At 44.4% G+C, this 25,560-nt stretch overlaps 1 protein-coding gene across 4 annotated transcripts in view; it reads left to right on the top strand.

Moving 5' to 3' along the window:
• Positions 1 to 23,674, top strand: part of C1H14orf180 (chromosome 1 C14orf180 homolog) — a 33,736-nt gene extending 10,062 nt beyond the window's left edge. The window contains exons 4-8 of one of the 4 annotated variants that reach the window (XR_009557131.1): positions 619 to 751; positions 9,029 to 9,045; positions 9,727 to 9,753; positions 18,275 to 19,110; positions 23,475 to 23,658. Coding sequence is in view for 1 of the 4 variants with exons in the window: in XM_060271616.1 (XP_060127599.1) it covers positions 619 to 742; positions 4,064 to 4,075; positions 9,736 to 9,753; positions 18,275 to 18,477 (357 nt within the window). In the remaining 3 variants the exon portion in view is untranslated. Of the gene's footprint in view, positions 1 to 618; positions 752 to 4,063; positions 4,076 to 9,028; positions 9,046 to 9,726; positions 9,754 to 18,274; positions 19,111 to 23,474 lie in introns of all 4 variants that reach the window. The other 3 variants (XM_060271616.1, XR_009557132.1, XR_009557130.1) reach the window with 3 other exon arrangements.
• Positions 23,675 to 25,560: the final 1,886 nt, after the last annotated feature.

Here is a 25,560-nt window from a genome sequence, read left to right as displayed (position 1 = left end):
GATTTTACGAAAATGCAAAAAAAAAAAACCACCATGATTTGACTTGTCTAAGATCCAGGACAAGGCACCACCTTTCGGAAATTCCCCCGGACGTCAATTCCGCCTTTGAAATCTAGAAGTATGGCAGCTATGGACTGTTTTTAATTCCTAGAGAAAAACGAGGGCAAAGGAATGAGGGCAACCATTCAGAAAGAGAGAGAGAGAGAGAATCCCTGTATGGGACAGCTGCATATTCAGCTGGACTAGATCAGGCATGGCCAAAGTTGGCCCTCCAGCTGTTTTGGGACTACAATTCCCATCATCCCTAGCTAACAGGACCAGTGGTCAGGGATGATGGGAATTGTAGTCCCAAAACAGCTGGAGGGCCAACTTTGGCCATGCCTGGACTAGATGATCCTCAAGGTCCCTTCCAACTCTGCAATTCTGTGATTGTAAGAGGGTGGATTGGTGTTGAAGCAGCATACCTAAATAATCACAAAACCTTTCCCATAAATGGTAAGTTGAGGAGTGCTGCCCTCTCAAAAACAGACATTTTGCCCCAGTAAAAAGATGGGTTCAATAATTCAATGCAGCTCTGGTCGTCGTCTGTGTGATGTAGATATTGTTTTTTCTTTTTAGACTCACTACACCAAAAGCCCTCCTTCCATATTGAGGAAAAGATCATCCGTGAACAAAGCTCTCAGTCAGAAGCAAAAAGTAGGGAGAAGAGTTCGTTTCCAGGAACCAGAAGAAATTATTGGGCGTGCTCATGGTATGCTTGATATATGACACTAACAGCTCAGAGTTGGTCTCTCTCATACCCTATCCCTTTGAGGTTTTATTTGCGAGCTCCAACCATCTGTTTACCCTAGAACTGTCACTGAGGCCCTTTCATTGTACCTGGAGCCACGTTGAAGACCCTCTGGGGACTTCTAGAGGCATGGTTGACTGACATAGAAACTAATTACATATAAGAAATCAGTTGCTGGATTGGACAAGGCATAAATAGAGGCCGAGAAGAAGAGCACTCTGGGAAGGCAGATGCACATCAAGGCTTCATTGGCTTGTGTGGAGGCCACACAAACCCAAAAAGCCTGCTCTAATTTCACAAATATTGACCTGGTTTCATATTCTTCTGTTTATGCTGCCAGAGTTAGGAGTGAAATGCACAGAGACAGAATCTGCAGGAGTGTGCTTCTAGCCATGGAACCATAGTCTTGGGAAGGAACCTTGGTGTCATCCAGTCCAAGGAAGCTAGTATGACAATTTGCCTGATAGAGATGATGCTAAGTACTCTCTCTCTCTCTTTGGCGATCACTCATAGCCAAGTAAGATTGTCTTCCATAAACTCGGTTTTCACAGTATTTGACTGTGGAAGCCAATTCTGGATCCACATGTCCTTCCACAGTGGGGACATAGGCAGGGCAGTCTGCAGCAGGTCGGGCGCCCTGGCGCTGAGGCACGGAGATCGCTCCGGCGCCCCCGCCCTCGCAGTGTCCTGCCCGGCTTCCGCACGGCTTTGTCGCGCAGCGCCCCACCTCCCGGCCCGGCGCCCTGGCACGCCGCGCCACCGGGGCCTTACCTAGAGCCGGCCCTGGACATAGGTTTCCGGGGGGGGGGGAGTTGGTCACAGTGAGGGTTTGCCAAACGTGCCTTCCTCTTAGCATGTTTCTCCCTTTCATCTTGAGTTTGAGCATCTTTAACGTCCATGACACTTTGGTAAAGGCTGTTCTCCAGTTGGGGCACTTGCAGGCCAGTGTTTCCCAGTTGTCGGTGTTTATACTACATTTTTTAAAAGATTTGCCTTGAGAGAGTCTTTAAACCTCATTTGTTGACCACCAGCATGACGCGTTCCATTTTTAAGTTGGGAATAGAATAGTTGCTTTGGAAGACGGTAATCAGGCATCCGCACAACATGTCCAACGAAGTTGATGTTGAAGAGTCATTGCTTCGACACTGGTGATCTTTGCTTCTCCCAGTACACTGACATTAGTTTGCCTGTCTTCCCAAGTGATGTGTAATAATTTTCAGAGACACCGTTGATGGAATCTTTCGAGGAGATGGTGTTTAGGGAAGCTTTTAATGTTTGATGGATTTCTGTATTTTAATATTTTGTTGGAAGCTGCCCAGAGTGGCTGGGGGAACCTGGCCAGATGGGCGGGGTATAAATATATTATTATTATTATTATTATTATTATTATTATTATTATTCCATGTTTCACAAGCATACAGTCAGCTAAGCACTATCACACCTCAACATTACAACAGGGAAGGGCCATAGCTCAGTGATAGAACATCTGACTTGCATGCTGAAGGTCGTAAGCTCAATCCCCAGAATCTCCAGGTGGGGCTGGGAATGACTGCTGCCTGGGACCCTGGAAAGCCACTGCCAGTCAGTGTAGACAATACTCAGGTGGGTGGACTAACGGGACTGACTTGGTAAGGCAGCTTCCTATGTAGTGAGAGAGCTGAGTTCAGTAGTTCCCAGTGGCAGTCATCACGCTTAGGACTGCAGCTTTTCAACCCACATTCTGCCTTCTATAATTTACACCAGCTGTTATAGAGTTATCTGGAACCCTAAGTCCAAAATGGAAAACTCACACCTGAAATATTTTGGTAAGACAGGGAGGGAAGCAGGGAACAGGGTGAGGGATCCTCATGTTTTGGCTGCCAGCTCCAGCACTTGTGTGCTTCAACATAAACAGTCTCTGACAAATGTGATTTTGCTGTGCGTCAACACACACGCCATCAATAAGGCTGAGCTACGGATTGGGAAATGAAAGCTTTCTGGCACCAAAGACATTTTTCCATTTGCAGTACATTTCTTCCTAAATCTCAACTTGTGTGGGTGTGCTTTTTTTATTTTTTATCAACAAATGTCATTCCAAAACACTGTTGGATGATAGATCCAGAATGTAATAAGAGTCGCTTTTTTTTTAAAAAAAGAAAAGCTTATTCCCCTCACTCCCACCCACACCCTAGCATTTTATTATTGTGTTACATTTTCTTTTGGGAAATAGTACAGAGGACTGGTTACAAAATCCTTGTTTTCTTGCAATGGGCTATATTTCTGCAACAGGAGCAAAGCCATCCACATTGCCTTTCATCTTTGAGAAGAAATGAACATTCACCCAAAGTATTATCTGCTCAAGACATTCAATAAAACCCCTATCTTTCCAATCGCCGGGTATGATTATGTTTTAAAATCGTGAAATAGAGCTTAAAGATAACTACCACAAATGCATAATCTAGGGTCTGAGGAATTAAATCATGTAATCTCTTTGGAGGGGAAAGGGAGGGGATTCTCAATTTTCTGAATGTCAATATCCTTGCAAAATTTTCAATTCATGTTTTCCTGCATTTCCAATTGCAGCTGCTGTTGGTCTTTTAGCATGGGGGGAGGTTTGCATAGGCAAGAAAATGCTATAAAAATGGTGCTGGGAGCACAGAGGGAGGGAGAGAATAGGCCAAAGTGGGTTACAAATGGCCACTTTTTTAATCGGTTGCAGTGGGGGCAGGGGGGCACTTTTTACAGCTTGATACTCCTGGACTCCCATGAACTTGCAGTCAGTCCTATCCTACATGGCACGTATCTAAACACTTTGATATGATGGACACAATTGGGATGGTTCCCCCCCCCAAAAAAATGATGCTTTGCAAAGACCTGTGGTTGTTTGTGCGAGATGTTCGAATGAAAAAGAACATTTCAGCTTCCCTACAGAGCCAAAGAGCCCTCTCACCCCTATAAACTCTCAGAATGCTTTCCATTTGCAGCTATAAATACTATGACATTATTATCTGCTCCCTGTAATGTTTTCAGAAAGTTCCATTTCCTTGTTTCACCTGTCATGGCTCGTGTGTGTGTGTGTGTGTGTGTGTGTGTGTTCTGTCACATCACAAAGCTTCAACAGTGACAGGAGAATGTTTATCTGAGAACAGATCCCAACACGCGTGTTGGAATTTCCCCTTTCACAACAGACTGTTCCATTTAGCGGCACATCTGCTGATTGTCATCAGGGACAAGCTGCATGTTAACTCAGCAAATCACAGTCTGAATCCCACAGCTGCTGAGTTAATGATGGAGACGGCGGAGGCAGAAGAAGACAGGAAAAGGGAGAATGGTGGTGGGAAGAGAAGAGGTTTAATAACAGGTGCCAACTCCCTGGGGCCCTGGGCATCTGAACACCCACAAAATTCCCCATGAAGGGACAAGTTTTGGTGCCAGGGCCATGCATGCTGCATGGCATCCATGGCCTTGGGAATCCATGGTTGTGGAGGCCAAGCTGGCACTTCTGGGCTTAATCCTTCCTACACCCATCTATTCTCCTCTTGCAAGACTATGTTTTCTTCCCAGGGAGCCCCAATTTTGGCTAGGGATAATTTGATACATTGCACACACACAAAAGAAAGGAAGAAGAGGAAAGCAATTGGTTTCAGTTTTACAAACTGATACCAGGGTGAGGTTCTAAACATATTTACTGAAATGTAGCTTCTCTGCTGAAAATCGCATACAGCGGTACCTCGGAAGTCGAACGGAATCCGTTCCGGAAGTCCGTTTGACTTCCAAAACGTTCGGAAACCAAAGCTCAGCTTCTGATTGGCTGCAGGAAGCTCCTGCAACAAATCAGAAGCCGCAGAAACCACATTGGACGTTCAGGTTCCAAAGAACATTCTCAAACTGGAACGCTCACTTCTGGGTTTGCAGAGTTCAGGAGCCAAAATGTCCGAGTATCAAGGAGTTAGGGATCTAAGGTACAACTGAACTGTCTCTTTTCTCCAGACTGTGTACAACTATGTACAGCTCTGTGTTGCAAGCAACCTCATTTACATTTATAAACACTGGCGAGGCACTCAGATTACATCTCTTCCCACTGTTTTAAGGTTTAACTCGTGACGACGTCAAGAGAGGAGTCCCGAGCTGACTTAATATACCCTATGATGATGATGATGATGATGATGATGATGATAATAATAATAATAATAATAATAATAATAATTTATTATTTATACCCCGCCTACCTGGCCGGGTTCCCCCAGCCACTCTGAGCGGCTTCCAACAAAATATTAAAATACAGAAATCCATCAAGCATTAAAAGCTTCCCTAAACAGGGCTGCCTTGAGATGCCTTCTAAAGGTCTGGTAATTGTTATTCTCTTTGACCTCTGGTGGGAGGGCGTTCCACAGGGCGGGTGCCACTACCGAGAAGGCCCTCTGCCTGGTTCCCTGCAACTTGGCATCTCGCAACGAGGGAACCGCCAGAAGGCCCTCGGCGCTGGACCTCAGTGTCCGGGCAGAACGATGGGGGTGGAGACGCTCCTTCAGGTATACTGGACCGAGGCCGTTATGGAAAAGTAATGGCTCTATGCCTAAAGCTTTCTTTTACAACAACTTATAGACAATGCAATTAAAAATAATATTTTGTGTAAATTAAACTTATAGCTCTTGGATTCGTTGTTGCCGCTTGAGGCTCAGGTAGCCTGCGTACCGCAGATTGCCTTCCATCAGCTTTGGCTGGTGGTCCAGTGACGCCCCTATCTGGACAAGGAGGGCCTAACATCTGTTGTCTCTGCTCTGGTAACCTCAAGGCTAGATGACTGCAACGTATTATATGTGGGGCTGCCTCAGAAGATTGTCCAGAAACTTCGGTTGGTGCATAATTGGGTGGCCAGGTTGCTCACCAGGGTGAAACGGTTTGAGCATCTTACACCAATCCTGGCCTCACTGCACTGGCTGCCAATTAGTTTCTGGGCCCAATTCAAAGTGCTGTCTTTGATCTATTAAGCTCTAAACAGCTCAGGGCTGCAATAACTCAAGGATTGCTTCTCCTCATAAGAACTGACCCAGACCCTGCAATATCATCTAAGGCCCTTATTTGTGTGCCCCCTCCATGAGAAGTCTGGAGGGCTGCAACATGAGAACGGGCCTTTAATATATATATATATATATATATATATATATATATATATATATACTAATTTTTATTGGATTTTTGAAACATACAATATAACAAATACACCAACAAACACATACATAGAATAAAAGAAAAAATAAAAACAAACAAACTAACTAACTTTAAAACATCAATTTTTCAAATCATTATCTTATAGACTTTCCCTCCCCCCCCCTTCATAGCTGCCAAGTTTTCCCTTTTCTCGCAAGGAAGCCTATTCAGCATAAGGGAATTTCCCTTTAAAAAAGGGAGAACTTGGCAGCTATGCCCCCCTTTCTTATTTTTAATTTATAACCTTCTTTAGCAATATCCTTTATCATAATTTTCCAATCCTTAACTCAACTTTTCATACATATATTATACTGTCCCCCTCCCCTCCCCCTTCCCAAAGATACCCCTGCCACCAAGGAATCCTCATGTGTAGTAGAACGGAGGAGGCAGACCTTTTTCTCATTGAAGCCCCCCACCCCATCTCATCCCTCATCCCAGCAAACCCCCCCCCCGTCACCAGAAGGTCCAAGATGAGAGGTGAAGAGCAGGGGCACAGGGGAACTCCATTATTCCTTGTTGTTGTTGTTGTTGTTGTTGTTGTTTAGTCGTTTAGTCGTGTCCGACTCTTCGTGACCCCATGGACCATAGCACGCCAGGCACTCCTGTCTTCCACTGCCTCCCGCAGTTTGGTCAAACTCATGTTCGTAGCTTCGAGAACACTGTCCAACCATCTTGTCCTCTGTTGTCCCCTTCTCCTAGTGCCCTCAATCTTTCCCAACATCAGGGTCTTTTCCAAGGATTCTTCTCTTCTCATGAGGTGGCCAAAGTATTGGAGCCTCAGCTTCACGATATGTCCTTCCAGGGAGCACTCAGGGCTGATTTCCTTAAGAATGGATAGGTTTGATCTTCTTGCAGTCCATGGGACTCTCAAGAGTCTCCTCCAGCACCATAATTCAAAAGCATCAATTCTTCGGCGATCAGCCTTCTTTATGGTCCAACTCTCACTTCCATACATCACTACTGGGAAAACCATAGCTTTAACTATATGGACCTTTGTCGGCAAGGTGATGTCTCTGCTTTTTAAGATGCTGTCTAGGTTTGTCATTGCTTTTCTCCCAAGAAGCAGGCGTCTTTTAATTTCGTGACTGCTGTCACCATCTGCAGTGATCAAGGAGCCCAAGAAAGTAAAATCTCTCACTGCCTCCATTTCTTCCCCTTCTATTTGCCAGGAGGTCATGGGACCAGTGGCCATGATCTTGGTTTTTTTGATGTTGAGCTTCAGACCATATTTTGCGCTCTCCTCTTTCACCCTCATTAAAAGGTTCTTTAATTCCTCCTCGCTTTCTGCCATCAAGGTTGTGTCATCTGCATATCTGAGGTTGTTGATATTTCTTCCAGCAATCTTAATTCCGGTTTGGGATTCATCTAGTCCAGCCTTTCGCATGATGAATTCTGCATATAAGTTAAATAAGCAGGGAGACAATATACAACCTTGTCGTACTCCTTTCCCAATTTTGAACCAATCAGTTGTTCCATATCCAGTTCTAACTGTAGCTTCTTGTCCCACATAGAGATTTCTCAGGAGACAGATGAGGTGATCAGGCACTCCCATTTCTTTAAGAACTTGCCATAGTTTGCTGTGGTCGACACAGTCAAAGGCTTTTGCATAGTCAATGAAGCAGAAGTAGACGTTTTTCTGGAACTCTCTAGCTTTCTCCATAATCCAGCGCATGTTTGCTATTTGGTCTCTGGTTCCTCTGCCCCTTCGAAATCCAGCTTGCACTTCTGGGAGTTCTCGGTCCACATACTGCCTAAGCCTGCCTTGTAGAATTTTAAGCATAACCTTGCTAGCGTGTGAAATGAGCGCAATTGTGCGGTAGTTGGAGCATTCTTTGGCACTGCCCTTCTTTGGAATCGGGATGTAGACTGATCTTCTCCAATCCTCTGGCCATTGCTGAGTTTTCCAAACTTGCTGGCATATTGGGTGTAGCACCTTAACAGCATCATCTTTTAAAATTTTAAACAGTTCAGCTGGAATATCATCACTTCCACTGGCCTTGTTATTAGCAATGCTTTCTAAGGCCCATTTGACTTCACTCTCCAAGATGTCTGGCTCAAGGCCAGCAACCACACTACCTGAGGTGTACGAGACCTCCATATCTTTCTGGTATAATTCTTGTGTTGTTGGAATAGAGTGTTTGTGATGACCAGCTTGTTCTCTTGACAGAACTCTATTAGCCTTTTATTCCTATTAGCCATTATTCCTTAATACCATAATTAATCTATTCTAATTCATTACATATTTTTCCTTTTCATTTACGCAATCTTAAAATATTTTCTTCCTTTAGCCTATATATCTCTTCCAAATTTCTTTCATATTCACTAAATTTTAATATATATATATACAATTAAATTCTCTTCAGACTATTTCCAATTTTATCCATCCTCTTCATAACTACAAATTACTTTCTCCCAATTAACACATTATTATTCACAAATTTCACCCCACTCACATTCTCCATTGTCTCCCCTCCCCCTCATTCCTGTTCTCCCCCCGCCGCCACCTCCCCTGCCAAACCTCTATTCTTTCCACCCCACTCCTGACAGCTCCCCTTCCTTTTTCCCTTGCCCATTCTTCTTTTCTTCTCAACTGAAAATACACTCTTCTTTCTTCATTGAAAGCACAGTCTTTCATTTGCAGGAGAACGGGCCTTTTCTGTGGTGGCTCCCCCGTTGTTGAATGCTCTCCCCAGGGAGGCTCGCCTGTCACCTTTATTATATATCTTTAGGCACCAGGCAAGAATGTTCTCCGATGAAAATAGGGACATCCTAAGGAGAAGCAGGACATTCCAGGATCAAACCATAAACCAGGATATCTTCTGTAAATCCGTGGCTGTCCCTAGAAAATAGGGACACTTGGAGGGTCTGCATCTAGTCCAACCCCATGCAATGCAGGAATCTTAGCTAAAGCAGCTAAAGCTATGGCCTTTTAAATGTGTTTGGGGGGGAAGAAGAAGAAGAAGAAGAGTTTGGATTTGCTATCCCACTTTATCACTACCTGAAGGAGTCTCAAAGCGGCCAACAATCTCCTTTCCCTTCCTCCCCCAGAACAAACACTCTGTGAGGTGAGTGGGGCCGAGAGACTTCAGAGAAGTGTGACTAGCCCAAGGTCACCCAGCAGCGGCATGTGGAGGAGCGGAGACGCGAACCCGGTTCCCCAGATTACGAGTCTACTGCTCTTAACCACTACACCACACTGGGCACACTGGGAGGGGGGTTATTGGTTTGTTTTTGTATTTTGTGTTCTCATTTTCTATCTTTGTGCTGTAAATCACCCTGTGACCTTCAGGCAAAGGGCAGTATACAAACACAATAATAATAGTAATAGTAATAATAATGATAATAATGATGATAATAATGATAATAATGATAATAATAATAATAATTGCATGTGTTGCTCCACCCACTTATGACTCTGGCCCCAAAAATTCCACCCAGACACCATTTTGGACAGACGAATCCCAGCTATGCCTGGAAAAAATTTCGGACCTATGACAGCCCTACCTAACCTGATGTATAGGAAGAAAGTGGAATCAGCTGAACCAAGTGTTAATTATTTTCTCAGTGAAAATCCAGCTCATTATTTTTGCAAGTGAACCATGTAAAATCTGCACTTGCCTTTTAACTGAGCAATTGCCAACCTGCAGCTAGGTCCTCTACCGAATTTGCCCTTTTTTTATTAGTCCAAAGAGGTTCCTTCTTTGCAGTGCTAATAATACATCCCTTTCATTCTGTTTCCTATCTAGACATTTCCTGCTGTGACTACATAGTTGGTAAGTTGAAATCTCTAACATGTTCACCGTGGGCCATTTGTGGAACTGACTGATGATGGCTTGCTGCTTGGATTATTAATAGCCTAGGTTTGCAAAAGGAATAAAACATTAGCTGAGAGTAGCAATTCACATTAGGTCTCCTTCGACATACTTCACCTACAATATGGGGGTGATAATAGTGAGATACTTTACACTGCTATTCTAAAAAATACACTTAGCTAGGGGTGGGTTGCTTTAAAAGAGGACTGGACAAAATTGGGGAGGAGAGAGTTATCAATGGCTACTAGCAATGAAGGGGACGACAGAGGACGAGATGGTTGGACAGTGTTCTCGAAGCTACAAACATGAGTCTGACCAAATTGCGGGAGGCAGTGGAAGACAGTAGTGCCTGGCGTGCTCTGGTCCATGGGGCCACAAAGAGTAGGAAACGACTAAACGACTAAACAACAACACTGTCTGAGCTCTGCCTCCAAAGTCAGTTGCTGGAAACCACAGGAGGGGAGAATGAACTTGTGCTCATTGTAAGTTTTCCATGAGCTTCTGTTTGGCCACTGTGAGAACAGGATGCTGGACTAGATGGACTAATTCAACAGGCTCATTTTAAGTTTTTAACCTCCAGACAGCAGGCTAATCTCAGGCCGCACTGGGTTGGTCTAATTTGGCCCATGAGGTCATTCCCCCCCCCCAAACACAACCACCTGTCAAGCAGCTGACATCACTTCTGGTGCTCTCCAGATGTTGCTGGACTACAACTCCCATCATCCCTGTCTGCTGGTCATGTTCAGCAGCGAGCCAGCAGTAAATCACACCGTGCAAGTAGAAGTTAAGTCTTTATTAGCAAGAACATGATATGCACACACTTGGCAGAGTGCCGGGCCCAATGAACACAACAGTTCACCCCCAGTAGGTCTTGCCCCACAGATCAGTTGCCGAGACTGAAAGTCCCTGCCTCTCCAGGGTTTTTCCCAAGCAATCAGAGACTATGCCTATGTGAACCAGCCTCTCCTCCGTCCTTTTCACGCCTCTTCTGGTTCTGGGAGACAAGCTGGAAGGGGAGCTTGTTGCAGCAGGAGGGGGAGACCCTCGTGACTCTTCACCAGCTCAACTCTGCCTCTTGCCCTTCCTCCTACTTTCATGCTTCAGCTTCTGCCTCTGATTCTGGACTTCTCTCTGCCATGGCCTCTCCCAGTTCACTAAGCCCTCTTCACCTTCTCCTCCCAGTCTTCTCCCTTTTCTCCCTCTGACCACTCACCGTCATTGCACCACCAATCTCCAGGCTCTGAGCCTTCTTCCCTTGGCTGGTTCCTTCCACCATTCCTCTGCGTCCAACTAGTTCATGACAGTCATGCTAGATGGAAGGGATGGGAGTTGTAGTTCAGCAACACTTCATTGGCTACCCAAGTCGTCATGTGCCCTATAGCATTTCCCCATAGCTTTGCATCTTAAGGGACAGTTGGTCATGCTGGGCACCCTAGTTTTTTTTAGAGTTCATCATTTACCACCCTGATAAGCTTCAAAATAACTGTTCCCCAGGACACAGTTTGAGCAACCCCAGCTCCAGCATTGAGAATGGAGCAGTTTTCTGTGTCCAAAAGCAATTTCACACTGTATGTTTCAGATGCTATCTACTACAGTGCATGTGATATATATATATATATATATATATATATATATATATATATATATATTCAGTCTACAAGTGCAATAACATTTGAATCAGTCCCTCACAGGAAGGAGTTAGCGAGCGAGCCACAGGCTGACATTTATTCACAGAAAGCACAAAGAGAGTAATTTTAAATAGCAATCGATTTAACAAAGAAAATGGAAGCCTGTTCAGAGATAATTTGCAAGCGGAAAGGAGGGCTTCGTTCGAGATGAATAAATCATTTGCTGCAAATAGTTTCCCCCGACTCTATTAGAGAACATTGATTCGCTTTCTCGGGTTCTTTAAAATGATTTGCTCTTAGCATTCCGCCTTCCCCCCAAACACACACACTTTTTGATACATTATTATGGGTTGGGTTGCCTGCCTTTATGACTTCTACTTTCCTCCCTGTACCTCAGCATGACAGCTTAATTGTTTACCATGAATTCTAAGACTAGTAATAGCAGCTAATTTAAATAGGCCAGAGCGAACAGTGGACCTTTACCCATAACGATACAGACCACAACGGCGTTTATACTGTATGTATATTTTTAATCTTACCCATACTGGGTGCGCTCGTATAGCAGGCAAATGGTTATATTCTGTATAGTATTTCTTTTTCAAAAAAAAAGGTTATTATCTGATGCATAGATCGGGTGTTTAGTAGTGCTTTCCATATCCAAGCTGCTTTATAAAAGAAGGTTGTTGTTGTAAAATAATGGCAATGAAACTTGCCGTACATAAAAATTGCCACGCTGGGTCAGAGCGATGTTCTGTCTCACTCAGCAGCTTGTCAGTAGATATTGGTGTGACAGTGTGTCTCACACAGGATCATCAACAGGGCATATAAGAACAGGGGGAGCTGCCTTCTGCCAAGTCACTGAGCTCAGTCTACACTGACTGGAGACGCGGGTGGCGCTGTGGTCTAAATCACGGAGCCTCTTGGGCTTGCCAATCAGAAGGTCGGCAGTTCAAATCCCTGCAACGGGGTGAGCTCCCATTGCTCAGTCCCAGCTCCTACCAACCTAGCAGTTCGAAAGCACACCAGTGCAAATAGATAAATAGGTACCACTGCGGCGGGAAGGTAAACAGCGTTTCTGTGCGCTCTGGTTTCCATCACGGTGTCCCGTTGTGCCAGAAACAGTTTAGTCATGGTGGCCTGAAAGCGAGATAAGCGCCTCAATCCCTTAATTGCCTTTGACTGGCCATTCAAGGGTCCTTTACCTTTACTCTTTTTTTTACACTGACTGGCCGTGCTTTTCCAGAATTGTAGAACATAAGAAGAGACTAGTCTAGTGGATCAGACCAATGGCCCATCTAGTCCATCAACCTGTTCTCACAATGGCCATAGGAAGATACCAAGCAAGACACAAGTATAAGAACCAGCAACTTGGCCTTACTGAAAATGCCAGAGGTTGAGCCAAGGACCAACTCTCTGCAAAGCACGTGATCTGCCCTTGAGCTCTGCCCCTTCCTGTGCCTTTAACACCATTTCATTTTATTTTCATTTTTTCATTTCACTTTTTGCAGTATTTGCATACCACAGACCCTCCAAGTGTCCCTATTTTCCAAGGACTTCCCTGATCTAGAGAAGCCATCCCGGTTTCTTATTTGATCCCAGAATGTCCCGCTTTTCCTTAGGATGTCTCTATTTTCATTGGAGAAATGTTGGAGGGTATGCAGTTATTTGAACCCCCAAGCCATCTGAAGGCAATCCTGTATAGCTAAGTTTAATGTTTTATTATGTTTTTATATATGTCTGAAGCTGCCCAGAGTGGCTGGGGTAAGCCAGTAAGATGTGTGGGGTATAAATAGTAAAATTATCCTTATTGAATGGGACATCCCTATGTTCACTGGATAAATGTTGGGGGTATGATACCACCTTTCTAAATCACTACACGCAAGGCGGTTTACAAACTGAAGAAACAACAAAATAGATAGCAAAGATCACATACCTAATAACCATCTGATCCAATACAAAAATGTCACAATAAAAACATAACTTTGAAATGAACAGTGTATCGCAAATCAAGCAATTTTCAATAATCCATTAGAATATAATAGTAAATAATAAATTTAAATCAGCAAATAATAATGAATGCACTTAATGAAGGTCAACAGAGATTGTGGTGTCCTTGGGATATATGGTTTTATTTACACATACAGTGGTACCTCGACTTACGAACAACTCGACAACCGAATTTTTTGACTTACGAATGGGGCAAATGGCCGCACGCTTACGAATTTCTTGACATCCGAACGGAAACCGCGGTGGTTTTAGATAGGGTTTTTTTCAACTTACGAATTTTTAGATGGTGTTGCTTCGACTTACGGATTTTTCCATTTCCAATGCATTCCTATGGGAAATCGCGTTTCCAATGGCGCTTTTCGACTTACAAATTTTTCGACCTACGAAGCTGCCTTCAGAACGGATTAAATTCGTAAGTCGAGGCACCACTGTATATGCAACCTAAGCAGAGGGCAAAGGGGCTCACAGCATCAACACCCCCAAAGATCTTGCTTCCCCCTTAGGTCTCCAGGGAAGCCCCAGGTCACAGTTTTGGATCCAGCACAGAGCAAGGCATGTCTCTGTCTCTCCGGCTTCCAGCGTCACCCCACACCCACTCACACGCCCTTGGCCTATTGCTCTGCATGACAGGATGACATGGCACCCAGCCAGGTGAGGTGGCAAAAGGTCCGCCTATTCAAGTTGCAAGAAAGGAGATTCCGGCTAAACGTGAGGAAGAACTTTCTGAGGGTAAGAGCTGTTCAATAGTGGAACAGACTCCCTTAGGAGGTGATGGACTCTCCACCCTTGGAGGTTTATAAGCAGAGGCTGGATGGCCATGTGTCAGGGGTGGTTGAGATCCCTGCATTGCAGGGGGTTGGACTAGATGACCCTCAGGATCCCTTTCAACTCTACAATTCTATGATTCTGCGAGAGTATTGAGACTAGTGGTATCCTCCCCAAAGGCTTCACAGAAAACTTAAATAAAAATAGGAATGCAAATGAAAACATTGTAAATGCCATTAAATACCAAAATTAATACAAATTAAGATGAATGCTTACAACACACACACAGGCATTTCATTAAAAGAAAAGGCCTTCCTAGATCAGCCTGTGAAAATTAAAACATGTCAAATGTTTACTCGGATGATCATTTTAAGCCTGCTTGTATTTTATGCCGCACTGAGTACGCAACTAACTCTTTTTTTCCAATTTGAAAGGACTGGATATAAAAGGCTCCTGTTACAGTCAGAAGGCACAGAATCTCGTTTCTTTATAAGCTGCCAATGAGCATTAAATAATTTGCCAGAGCTGCCTAGCGTTCAGAAGTATTTAAGTGCTCACGTTTTGCTGAAAGGTTTTTTTTAAAAAAAAAGATGGCAGCGAGGGTATCCAAGTGCATGCATTAATTATGGTAATCCTGTTCTTGTTGTATATAATCAAATCCTTTCAACGCTCCATTAGATTTCATCATTGTTATTCAGTCTCCTTTCGGAGGGAGGTGTGTGTTGTTGCTATTTCAGCTAGGCGTGCCAAAGAGCTGTATTCGAGGGCAGGAGGCCAGAGGAACACATGCAGTGGGCAGAGCCAGGCCTGGGAATTGCTGCCACACAGCTGCAAAGAGGCAGAGCAAGGGCTGCTTTATAGCAAATCCTGGGCAAGCACAGGAGGTGGGGGGGGGGGTGAGTCACATTTCTATGTGCAGATCAATTCTCCTCCTCTCTATCCGGCTTCCTGTGTTGCCTTTATTGCTTCTGAATGCCAGCTGCTAGAAATCGCAGAAGAAGAGAGTCCTCTTGTGCTCAGAGCCTGCTTGTGGGTTTCCAACGGCCGTCTGGTTGGCTTCCGTGAGAACAGGATGCTAGACTGGATGGGCCATTGGCCTGATCCCATCAGGTTCTTCTTAGAGTCTTATCATGGGTGAATCTGTCAATTTTGGCCTCTCTCAATTTCTCTTCTCCCCCCCCCCTTCAGTTTTGGGTTTGTATTAACGTAAAACCAAAGGTACAAAGAGGGAAGAATATAATAAAAGTTACAAAATAAAGGAATCGTAAGAGCTAAAATGGAACCCAACCCCCTGCAATGCAGGAATCATAGAATCGTAGAGTTGGAAGAGACCACAAGGGCCATCCAGTCCAACCCCCTGCCGAGCAGGAAACACCATCAAAGCATTCCTGACATATGCCTGTCAAGCCTCTGCTTAAAGACCTCCAAAGAAGGAGACTCCACCATACTCCTTGGTAGCAAATTCCACTGCCGAACAGCTCTTACTGTCAGGAAGTTCTTCCTAATGTTTAGGTGGAATCTTCTTTCTTGTAGTTTGAATCCATTGCTCCGTGTCCGCTTCTCTGGAGAAGGAGAAAACAACCTTTCTCCCTCCTCTATATGACATCCTTTCATATATTTGAACATGGCTATCATATCACCCCTTAACCTTCTCTTCTCCAGGCTAAACATACCCAGCTCCCTAAGCCGTTCCTCATAAGGCATCGTTTCCAGGCCTTTGACCATTTTGGTTGCCCTCTTCTGGACACGTTCCAGCTTGTCAGTATCCTTCTTGAACTGTGGTGCCCAGAACTGGACACAGTACTCCAGGTGAGGTCTGACCAGAGCAGAATACAGTGGTACTCAACTAAGTTGTACTCAACTACAGTACAGTGGAATCTCAACTAAGGCATCCATGACAGATGGCCATCCAATCTCTGCTTAAAAACTTCCAAGGAAGGACAGTCCAGAACCTCCAGAGGGAGTCCGTTCCTCTGTCAAACTGCTCTTACTGTCAGAAAGTTCTGCCTGATACTTAGTTGGAATCTCCTTTCTTGTGACTTGAAGCCATTCATTCAGGTCCTAGCCTCCAGAGCAGTAAAAAAAAAGAAAGAAAGCAAAATGCTCCATCTTTCATGTGAAAGCCCTTGAGATATTTGAAAATTGCTCTCATCTTATCCAGGCTAAACATACCCAGCTCCCTCAATCATTCATCCTAAGGAGAACTACAGAGGTTGTATTTTACAAATAAATAGAGAGCTGGTAATGTTGTAAAATAACAAAACACATCACGACAGCCAGATTTTGATTTGGTGGGATAAGAGTTTGGTATATCTGAATTCGACACACAACAAATAAAATCCCACCAAATGGCGTAGAATTCTACCACATTCTTACATTCCCAACATTTATTATCATGTGTATGATAAATCTTAGCTAATTTTACCAGCGTTAAGTACCATCTATACATCATTTTCATCATGTTTTCTCTCAACACATTACATGCTGTGAACTTAATGTTCTTCTTCCACAACCTTTCCCAATCCTCCATCATGATATTATGCCCCACATTTTTTGCCCAGTCAATCATTACAGATTTCACTTGTTCATCTTTTGTATGCCATTCCAACAATAAATTAAACATTTTGGAAAGATTCTTTGTTTTAGATTCTAACAGTTCCGTCTCCAATTTTGATTTTTCCAACTGAAAGATCTTCCCTTTTCTCTTGACCCTTCTTCTTCACTTTATTCCATCTTGATGCTTTTGCTGTCTGCTGGCTCTCAGCCAGCAGCACATGGGCTCAATCCCCATATGGGATGAACCCACACTCTCTTCTGTAACTACAAACTACTTACATTCAGGATCATACTGTGAACTGAATGTAAGTAAACTTCTTATTACTTTTAAGAGAAGACTGTTGTGTCTTTATTCCTTTTAAGAGGGAACAAAGGGGATTTGCCAATCCAATCTGGACAAGCCAGGCTGGATTGCCTAACTCAAGAGATTCAAACGAATCTATCAACTAGCTTCCTGCAATATACAGGGGTATGTACTCTGCTAGCAGCTCGCTAGCATGCGTGAGGAAGGATAATATTTAATCAATATATCCTCTCCTACTACCCACAACATTCCCACAAGGAGGCGGCAGCAGTATCCTCAGAGGGAGATCCTCGGAGAGCAGCATGCTTAAACGCCCCCCAAATAAAAAGAAATGGATAGTGATATCACACCTTCCAACATTTCCGAGATGAAAATAGGGACAGTCTATCTACATCAGGAAGCTTCTCCTGCGCCGGATCTCCTGCATGCAAAGACGTCATATCCACATCTACAGCCCCGGCCCGCCCATTGACTCTAGTGGTGCGTTGTGCCAGGGCGCCTGGGCGATCAGGGGGCGCGGAGGGGCGCCCCAGCAAATGGGGGAGCTGCGCGGCATCCTCCCTTTTCCCTCTACCAGCCGCACCAGGAGAGCAGGGAGGTAAGCGAGGGCGCTGCGTTTCATTGGTAGAGGCGACGCCACATGGCAGCACCTCTACCAATGAAACGCAGCACCCTGTTGGCGGGAAGGAAACGGCCCTGGACCCAGGAAGTGCCGGAGTGGCGGGAGACGGCCGGGAAGGCCCTGGTGTGGCCCGGCCTGCCCAGGCACCCCGGCCCGCTGGGAGAAGGGAGGAAGGCCGCGCGGAGCAGCAGTGCCCCCTCCCCCACTCAATCCGGCATCGGGCGGGCAGGCAGGCGGCCTCTGGCACAGCGCGGCCCCACTGTGAGGCGCGGGGGCCACCATGAGGCTCCCCCTGCCCCCGCCGCCCGGCAAGCCAGGTAAGAGTGGGGGCGCCCAAGGGATCCCCGCACCAGGGCGCCCGATGACCTCAAGACAGCCCTGCACATCTACATCGGTCACCTTGAGACAACTGCAACCTCTCAGCCTCCCCCACCTCATTTGGGGGGGGGGGTGTTGGAATCAGGACACTTGGAGGGTCTGTGATATGACACTGAAAGTAAGATTTCTCCAGCGAAAGGGGAGGTGGGGGATGTTTCAATATGACAGGGGAGGACCTAATTTTAACCTCGCTTCTTTCTATTCTCCTCCACTCCATCCCAGCGCACAAGAGGCCTGCAAGCGTACTGCCTTTGTTCCTGGGAATTTTCCTTTGTGCGCTCCTGCTTTTGGCTTTAAGTCTCTACTACGGCAGCGTGAGGCGAGATTTCAAAGTCTTGGAAGAGTTTCACACCCAGCTTGTTATCGCCGTCCTTCAGATCAGGCACGTTGCTGTGAAATGTTGGGCCTGGTTTATGAGGCTGTAGGAAAGCCTCCCACAGGGAGCCATGCAGGGCTGGGAGCAATGGCTCGCTTCCTCTGGGATGCCGTCCCAATGTGTCTGAGAGAGTAAAAGAGCCTCTTTATTTAAGAAAAAAATCAAACGGGAAATGAAGCAGCTGTCTTCTTGCAAAATTACGACGCTACCCACGGCGGGCATTTTTTCCTTTCTTATCGGCGTCATTTGGGTTCTGCATTTCTTTTCATAATGCCATTATCGTCTCCTAGCAATCTCAATTGCAATTAGAGGCCCATTGTGTAAGAGCCTTGAAGCATTGATAATATTCTTTATTTCCAACCTGGGGATGTGTGGGAGCTGCAAACAGGATTTCAAAGTATTGCCAATCAAACGTCTTAAAATAATAATAATAATAATAATAATAATAATAATAATAATAATAATAATAAACCCATGAGCTAGACCATACAAAGGACTAGTCTTCAAAAATGACTTATTTTTAAATGATAAATGTTGGGTGTTGCTTACAGAGGAATGTGTGGACAGACAGGGTGTATAACCTTATCAAAACTTGCTTCCTTTGAAATTCCCCAGCAGTTTCTTCAGGAGGGAGCCTTTGAATTCAACTCAAATTTTGGCTTGGATGAAACTGAGAGTAGCTGTATTTTACTCTCTCCCACTGGAATCAATGGGGAGTAAAAGTGTTTAGCTGGAGCTGAGTCAAGCCCCTTTGTATATTTTGAGGCGAGGGTTAAGCAATGTGAGTGGTGTATATAAATATCACATTTTATCCATTGCATGGTTTGAAATCTATTCTATATAGTTGCTGCCAGCTTTCAAAAGATAGGTGACCAAGTGTCTAACCACACAATTAAAAATTACAGGAATGCTGCAGTCTCCACTATCATTGGTTGATAGTTTAATAAAATATTGTATATACAGTACTAATACAAGTTGGTTATAAAAAGGTGTTTTTTAAGACATTGATGCCATTTTTAGCTTACTGGAATCACACCAAGACTCTTTAAAAAATGAACACAATGCAAAAATGCCTTCTGTATTGTAAAATTATGATTAAGAATGAATAAATGCTGGTAACAGTTACTAAATCTCCTTGTCACACATTGTGGTCCTGTCTGCACTATACATTTAAGGTCCCTGCCTCTGAAAGGTCTATAAAGAACTATATAAAAGATTAGTCTAACAATGCCAATAAAAGCAAATGTTCAAACGAGGCTGGCATACAATCTTAGCAAAACATAAATAAAACCAGCAACTTTTTAAAAAATTATACACAATAATATTGTGTATGAACAATGGCATGTTAAAATCCAGGGGGGGGGGTTGTTTAGCAGATGCTGAAAACAAAGCAGTGAAGACACCTGCCTAAAATCAATGGACAGGGAGTTCCAAAGAGTAGGCACTGCTGGTGGAATGGAACTGGCAGGACTGGTGCAATGGAAGGTGAAGAGGCCAAGAGTTGCTGGGGCCAACCAATTCTAGATTTGTTCCTATTCACTGCCTCCCTGCTGAGTTATACAAGGGCAAAACAAACTGAGGAGGAAGTTGACAGCCAGCATCACACACACACACCCCAAATTAGCTTTAAGAAGGGAGATGTCAGGGACAGGAATGGTGGAAACCGCCTGCCCATCCTGACCCTTCCAGGGAGGAGGAGGAGGAGGAGGAGGAGGAGGAGGAGGAGGAGGAGGAGGACAGTCTAGATTTACAACAGGGGTTTGGGGGAGGTCACAGCTCAGAGGCAGATGAGGGGTAAAGTTGGGAAACCATGGGAGAGCCAGAGCAACAGGTGGCTGACACGTTGTCAGTAGAAAGCATTCCAACCCCTCCATCTCCCAGAACCCGGCGAGCCTTAAAAGTAGGAGAGCAAAGAGCTCAAAGACAGAGGGCACTTAGTGGCACCTATAGAGGAAGTGATGGTGATGACGAATGAGGAAAGGGAGGGGTGGAGATTCACTTGGGACAACACCATTACCCAAGAGGCTGGGTTCTATAGCCTCTCTCTATAAAGTTTGAAATAAAAATGGACTGTAAGAAACTTTACCTTGTCTTTAGACTTTCCTGGGCAACCAGCCGGGAGCCTCTGACAGCATCCTGACAGGAGGCAGGTATGGGTTGGCTGAGGGCAGAATGAAGCCAGTGAGCCACTGCCCTATTTGCCCTAATGGACCAGCCTCTGCTGAAAAGTCAGGACAGAAACTTACTAAGATTATGCGTGGCATTGAGAAAGTGGGTAGTTAAAACTGTGGATCTCACACCCACAGGAGTCGGTGGTGAGCGCTTTAAAAGAGATTTTGGCAAATTCATGGAGGACAAGGCTATTGATCACTACTAGGCACGATGGCTATGCTTTGGCTCCACAGTCAGAGGCAGGAATTAAACCGCAGGATGGGAGAGAACTTGAACCCTGCTTGCTGGTTTCCCACAGGTATCTGCATTGCAGGGTTTTGGACCAGATAATCTCTTCCAACTGTATAGTCTTATAACTCTATTATCTGATTGGCCACTATGAGAACAGGATGCTGGACTGAGGGGCGTTGGCCTGATGCAACAGGCTCCACTTATGTCCTTATGGTTGCTACCACACTGAAGGGTTGATTCATTGCAAGTACAGAAGGAACATTACATGGCAAATAAAAAAGTGTTGAATAGGCATTGACTGAAGACAGAAACTCATTTGCAGGTTACCATTTTTGTTTTCAGATGGAAACATCCCACACAGAAAAAAAAATGAAGAGCATTAAAAGGAATTATTCTGACCATATTTATAACACTTGCCTTGGAGGGTGGCATTAATGGATGATGTTTTGCTGGGAACCTTTTAAAATACACACTGACCCACTTGTATGGGTGCATTAAACGTCGACGTAGGCAATGTTCTTCCTGGTGTGGATTCTGCACCATAATTGAGACCACCTGCCTGCCCCGATTATGTGAACTATATTTGACTTCTCTTCGTATTCAGGCATTATCCCTGCTGCGACAAACAGTTCTTGTTTACATAGCAAAAATAAAAAATATATACATGAAAAGGAGTTTATTTTAGCTGCCATTTAATACATGTCAGCAGCTGGAAAATGGGGAACAGCCCTCCCAGCTTCTATAGAACTGTGCAAGAAAAAAATCTGAAAAATGAGGTTAGACACACAAGAAAAGGTTTTATTTTCATTTTAAAAAATGAATTATATCCTTGTTAGATTCCTAGATCTGCACAATACTTGCCAGCAAGACTCGTATAGCCTATAAGGGAGGCACACCATTCAGTTCCCAACCATCAGTTGCTTCATACGTCTTGTGCTAAAAAATCTAATTATTCTGATTGTCAAAACAAAATAAAAGAATTCCTTCCAGTAGCACCTTAGAGACCAACTAAGTTTGTCATTGGTACGAGCTTTGGAAGAAGTGTGCATGCACACGAAAGCTCATACCAATGACAAACTTAGTTGGTCTCTAAGGTGCTACTGGAAGGAATTTTTTTATTTTGTTTCGACTACGCCAGACCAACACGGCTACCTACCTGTAACTAGTATTCTGATTGTGTTTAAATAAAACACCAAAACGCATTAAATTTTCAGACAATTTATTTTTATATGGCACCAGATCAGAAGCCCAATACGCTCTCCAGAAGGGGTAGTGGGCAAACAATTGATATCAAACAATAATTTCCTGTTTTAGGCAACCCTGTCCCCACCAAAGACAATGGAAACTCAAACGTTGGTTCCAGCAAGGAGAATGGGCCTTGGAATCTCAGATTTGCTTGATGTATACAAAGTATTACAACAGAAGGTCATCAATGGTGGTTTGGGGTACATCTTTTTTTTAATTAAAAAAAACCTACTCCCTGTTCAGTTTTGTATAAAACAAACAGCACTTTGCATTTCCAAGCTCAATGGTTTCCCTGCACTTTGCATGCAATCCATGCCCAACTAGACAGCAAAAAAGACAATGCAGATTGTGAGTGCAAACGCTCATTTACCATCGTGATTCCAGCCCCAATTTCTTAACTATTTTGAATTTGACAGTTATGCATCGTGCAATAGTAAATCTGTTCAGAAGGTCAGGTTCTAAATCTTAGGACATAAAAGTTGGTGGATGTGATACATACACACAACTGCATTTTGAGCCCCTCTCCCAGAAGGTGACTTAAGAGATCTTTCTTAAAACCACATGTGGACCACCTGATATTATGCCTAGTTTGGTGCTTTGCTCCTGAATCCAGAAGAAGTTCAAGTTTGAGCTAGGGAATGCACACACATACACAAACACACACATCACAGGGCATCGATTCAAAAACAGAAGCATTCATCCCCTCCTTTATGTACACAAATGTACAATAAAAGTTCAAACATCTACTAGTAGAAAGTTATTAAATGTACACTAAATTTGCTTTTTCACTACTGGGCATTGCAGGAAAGGAAGGTTGAGCCGAGTTGTAGGGAATGTGTTATGCACTCAAAAGGTCGAGGGTTCCATCCGTTGGCTCCTCCGCAGCATCTTCAACTCAACAGAACATTAAATGGTGGAGCTGGGCTGAAGGAAAGAAATCTGAAAATCTCAGATGACGTTTTTCCTTTAAAGCTACATTTCGAAACTCTCACATCTGACATTGAAACATAACCACTGACAAGCAAAGGTTTTTGCTTTCTCGCTAGAAATGGCAGAAACATGGGTGGCTGCATGCTTGCAGATAGAAGGTGACATCTTCCATGCCCTTAAAGTTGCCTTGATGGGTGGCCCTCTTTTCTGAGTGCATGGGTAAGGTTGTCATATGTTGAAGAGCAAAAAAGAGGACACATTTGCCAGTGCCTGGGGTGGGGTGGGGTGGTGAAGGAGGTGCGGGAGAGAAGATGCTGGCCTACATAGCCCTATGGTTTGATCCTGCAGGATCCTTGTTATGACCCTATGGGCTCAGCCTAGAAACTCTAACCACTGTGTCATGTTGGCTCTCAGCTCAATTATTGAGACAATCCTCTAAGACCTTGTTCCCCCTCCATATTAAGGTAGGTGAGCCACAGGATGGGGGCTTTCTGATGTTGACAAGAAAGGAAGTTCAGCCTCATGAAAGCACTCCCTTGGATGAACAGGTTCCTCCTCCAACATATTGACTTCGAGTTTTATTGTTGTTTTAGCCCAGACATCCCCAAGTGCAGCCCTCCAGATGTTTTAGCCTACAACTCCCATGATCCCTAGCTAAGAGGACCAGTGGTCAGGGATGATGGGAATTGTAGTCCAAAACATCTGGAGGGCCGAAGTTTGGGGATGCCTGTTTTAGCCTGTTTTGCATGCATGTTATTGTTTGATATCATTTTATTCTCCTATCACGTTGTTTGCTGCTTTGATTTATTTTTCTTTCATGGGAAAGAAGGAGACAGATGTTGAAAATAAGTAAAGGATGTCTGAATTAGCTCTTGTCCAATTTCAACACTCCCGGAACAGCAGTTCCCGAGTGTGTGCATGCTCCCTGGGTACCAAAGGGGGAGAACAAGGACATTTTGGCAAATTCAAAAAATCCTCCAGGACATAAATTCTACCCCTGAAAAAGAGGACGTATGGCAACCCTATGTATGGGCTATTTGGCGACCCCTTTAAGTAGGGTAAAGGTAAAGGACCCCGGGGTGGTTAAGTCCAGTCAAAGGTGACTTTGGCTTGCGCTGCTCATCTCACTTTCAGGCCGAGAGAGTTGGCGTTTGTCCACAGACAGCTTTCCGGGTCATGTGGCCAACATGACTAAACCGCTACTGGCACAGGGAGGACCATGACGAGTGCCAGAGTGCACAGAAATGTGGTTTACCTTCCTGTCACAGCAATACCTATTTATCTACTTGCACTGGTATGCTTTCAACTGCTAGATTGGCAGGAGCTGGGACAGAGCAACAGGTGATCATTTGACCTTTCAATCAGCAAGTCCAAGAGGCTCAGTGGTTTGGACCACAGCGCCACCCACATGCCTTACCTTTTTAATTAAGCAAAAATGGCCCTACCATTAGGAAGAGTGAACAAACCACCTCCAGCAGAGAATGCTGGAAGGCAACAGGGGCAGCCCTCAGGCTGTTTAACAGTACTGAAGCAAGTATCAGCTGCCACTCCAAGTACGGTAGCTTCTGTTATACATAGGAAAAGGGGAGGGTGCCATCTTTCCCTTTGCCTCAGGCAGCAAAATATCTTGGGCTGGCTCTGTTTCTGTGTACCAGAGGAAACGCAAGTCAAGACTCATGGCCAGGGAGAAAACAGTTTGCTGATCGTATCCATCTGCAGGGACCAGAAACAAACAAAAATGATGGTGCAGATTGAGAGAGAGAAACTTCTCGGAAGCAAGGCTCTGCACAATGAGTTCTTTGGTTTGGAAAGAAAGATAAGCATTGGGTCTGAAAATCTACAATGGAAGTGCAATCAAGCACTTTGCAGGCTATGAAATTGACGTGGGTGGGTGTTTTAGCTGTATCTGTTTTTAATGCATGTTGTGGGTTGCCTTGAATCCTGTGCTAGGAAGAAAGGAGAGCACAGAATAAAATACATAAGTAAACACTACAGGAGACATTATAAAAAAAGGAGCAGAATTATGTTTTGGCATTTGGGAGGCCTTGTGGAAGTGGCCCCATGGCTTATAAAAGGTAATAGCTCTTAAATCCTGGAGACTCTCTGTGTGCAAGCCTCACACTTTGAAAACAGCCTTGCAGCCATTTTCCTTTGCTGCTAACCCACACATGTGGGGTCTCTAGAGGATTAAACAGAATTCTATATCCTCTTACCAATTCTTTAGCTGTGATTCCTGCATTGCAGGGAGTTAGACTAGATGGCCCCTGAGGTCCCTTCCAACTCTACAATTCTACAATTCTGTAGTTGTAACTGTTTTATTTCCTTTTATAACTGTGGTTCCCATTGCTGCAACCCTTGGACCTTAGGGTAAAGGGTGGGTAACTAATGCATTGCCTTGCGCCCCACCCACCCACCCCGCTTACCCATAAGAGCAGACGACAGCAACAGCCAGAGTAACAAGCTTTGGTTAGTGATAAACCTCCTCAGGTTTGCCTGATCCTAAAAACAAATCATGAATCCAATCCTAATCCCATAATTCCAAATTGCAACTTCC

Source organism: Zootoca vivipara, chromosome 1 (genome assembly GCF_963506605.1).
Source record: "Zootoca vivipara chromosome 1, rZooViv1.1, whole genome shotgun sequence".
In the NCBI taxonomy this organism is placed as follows: Eukaryota; Metazoa; Chordata; class Lepidosauria; order Squamata; family Lacertidae; genus Zootoca; species Zootoca vivipara.
Note: the sequence above shows the minus strand (reverse complement) of the source record. Positions and strands in the feature narration are given on the sequence as shown.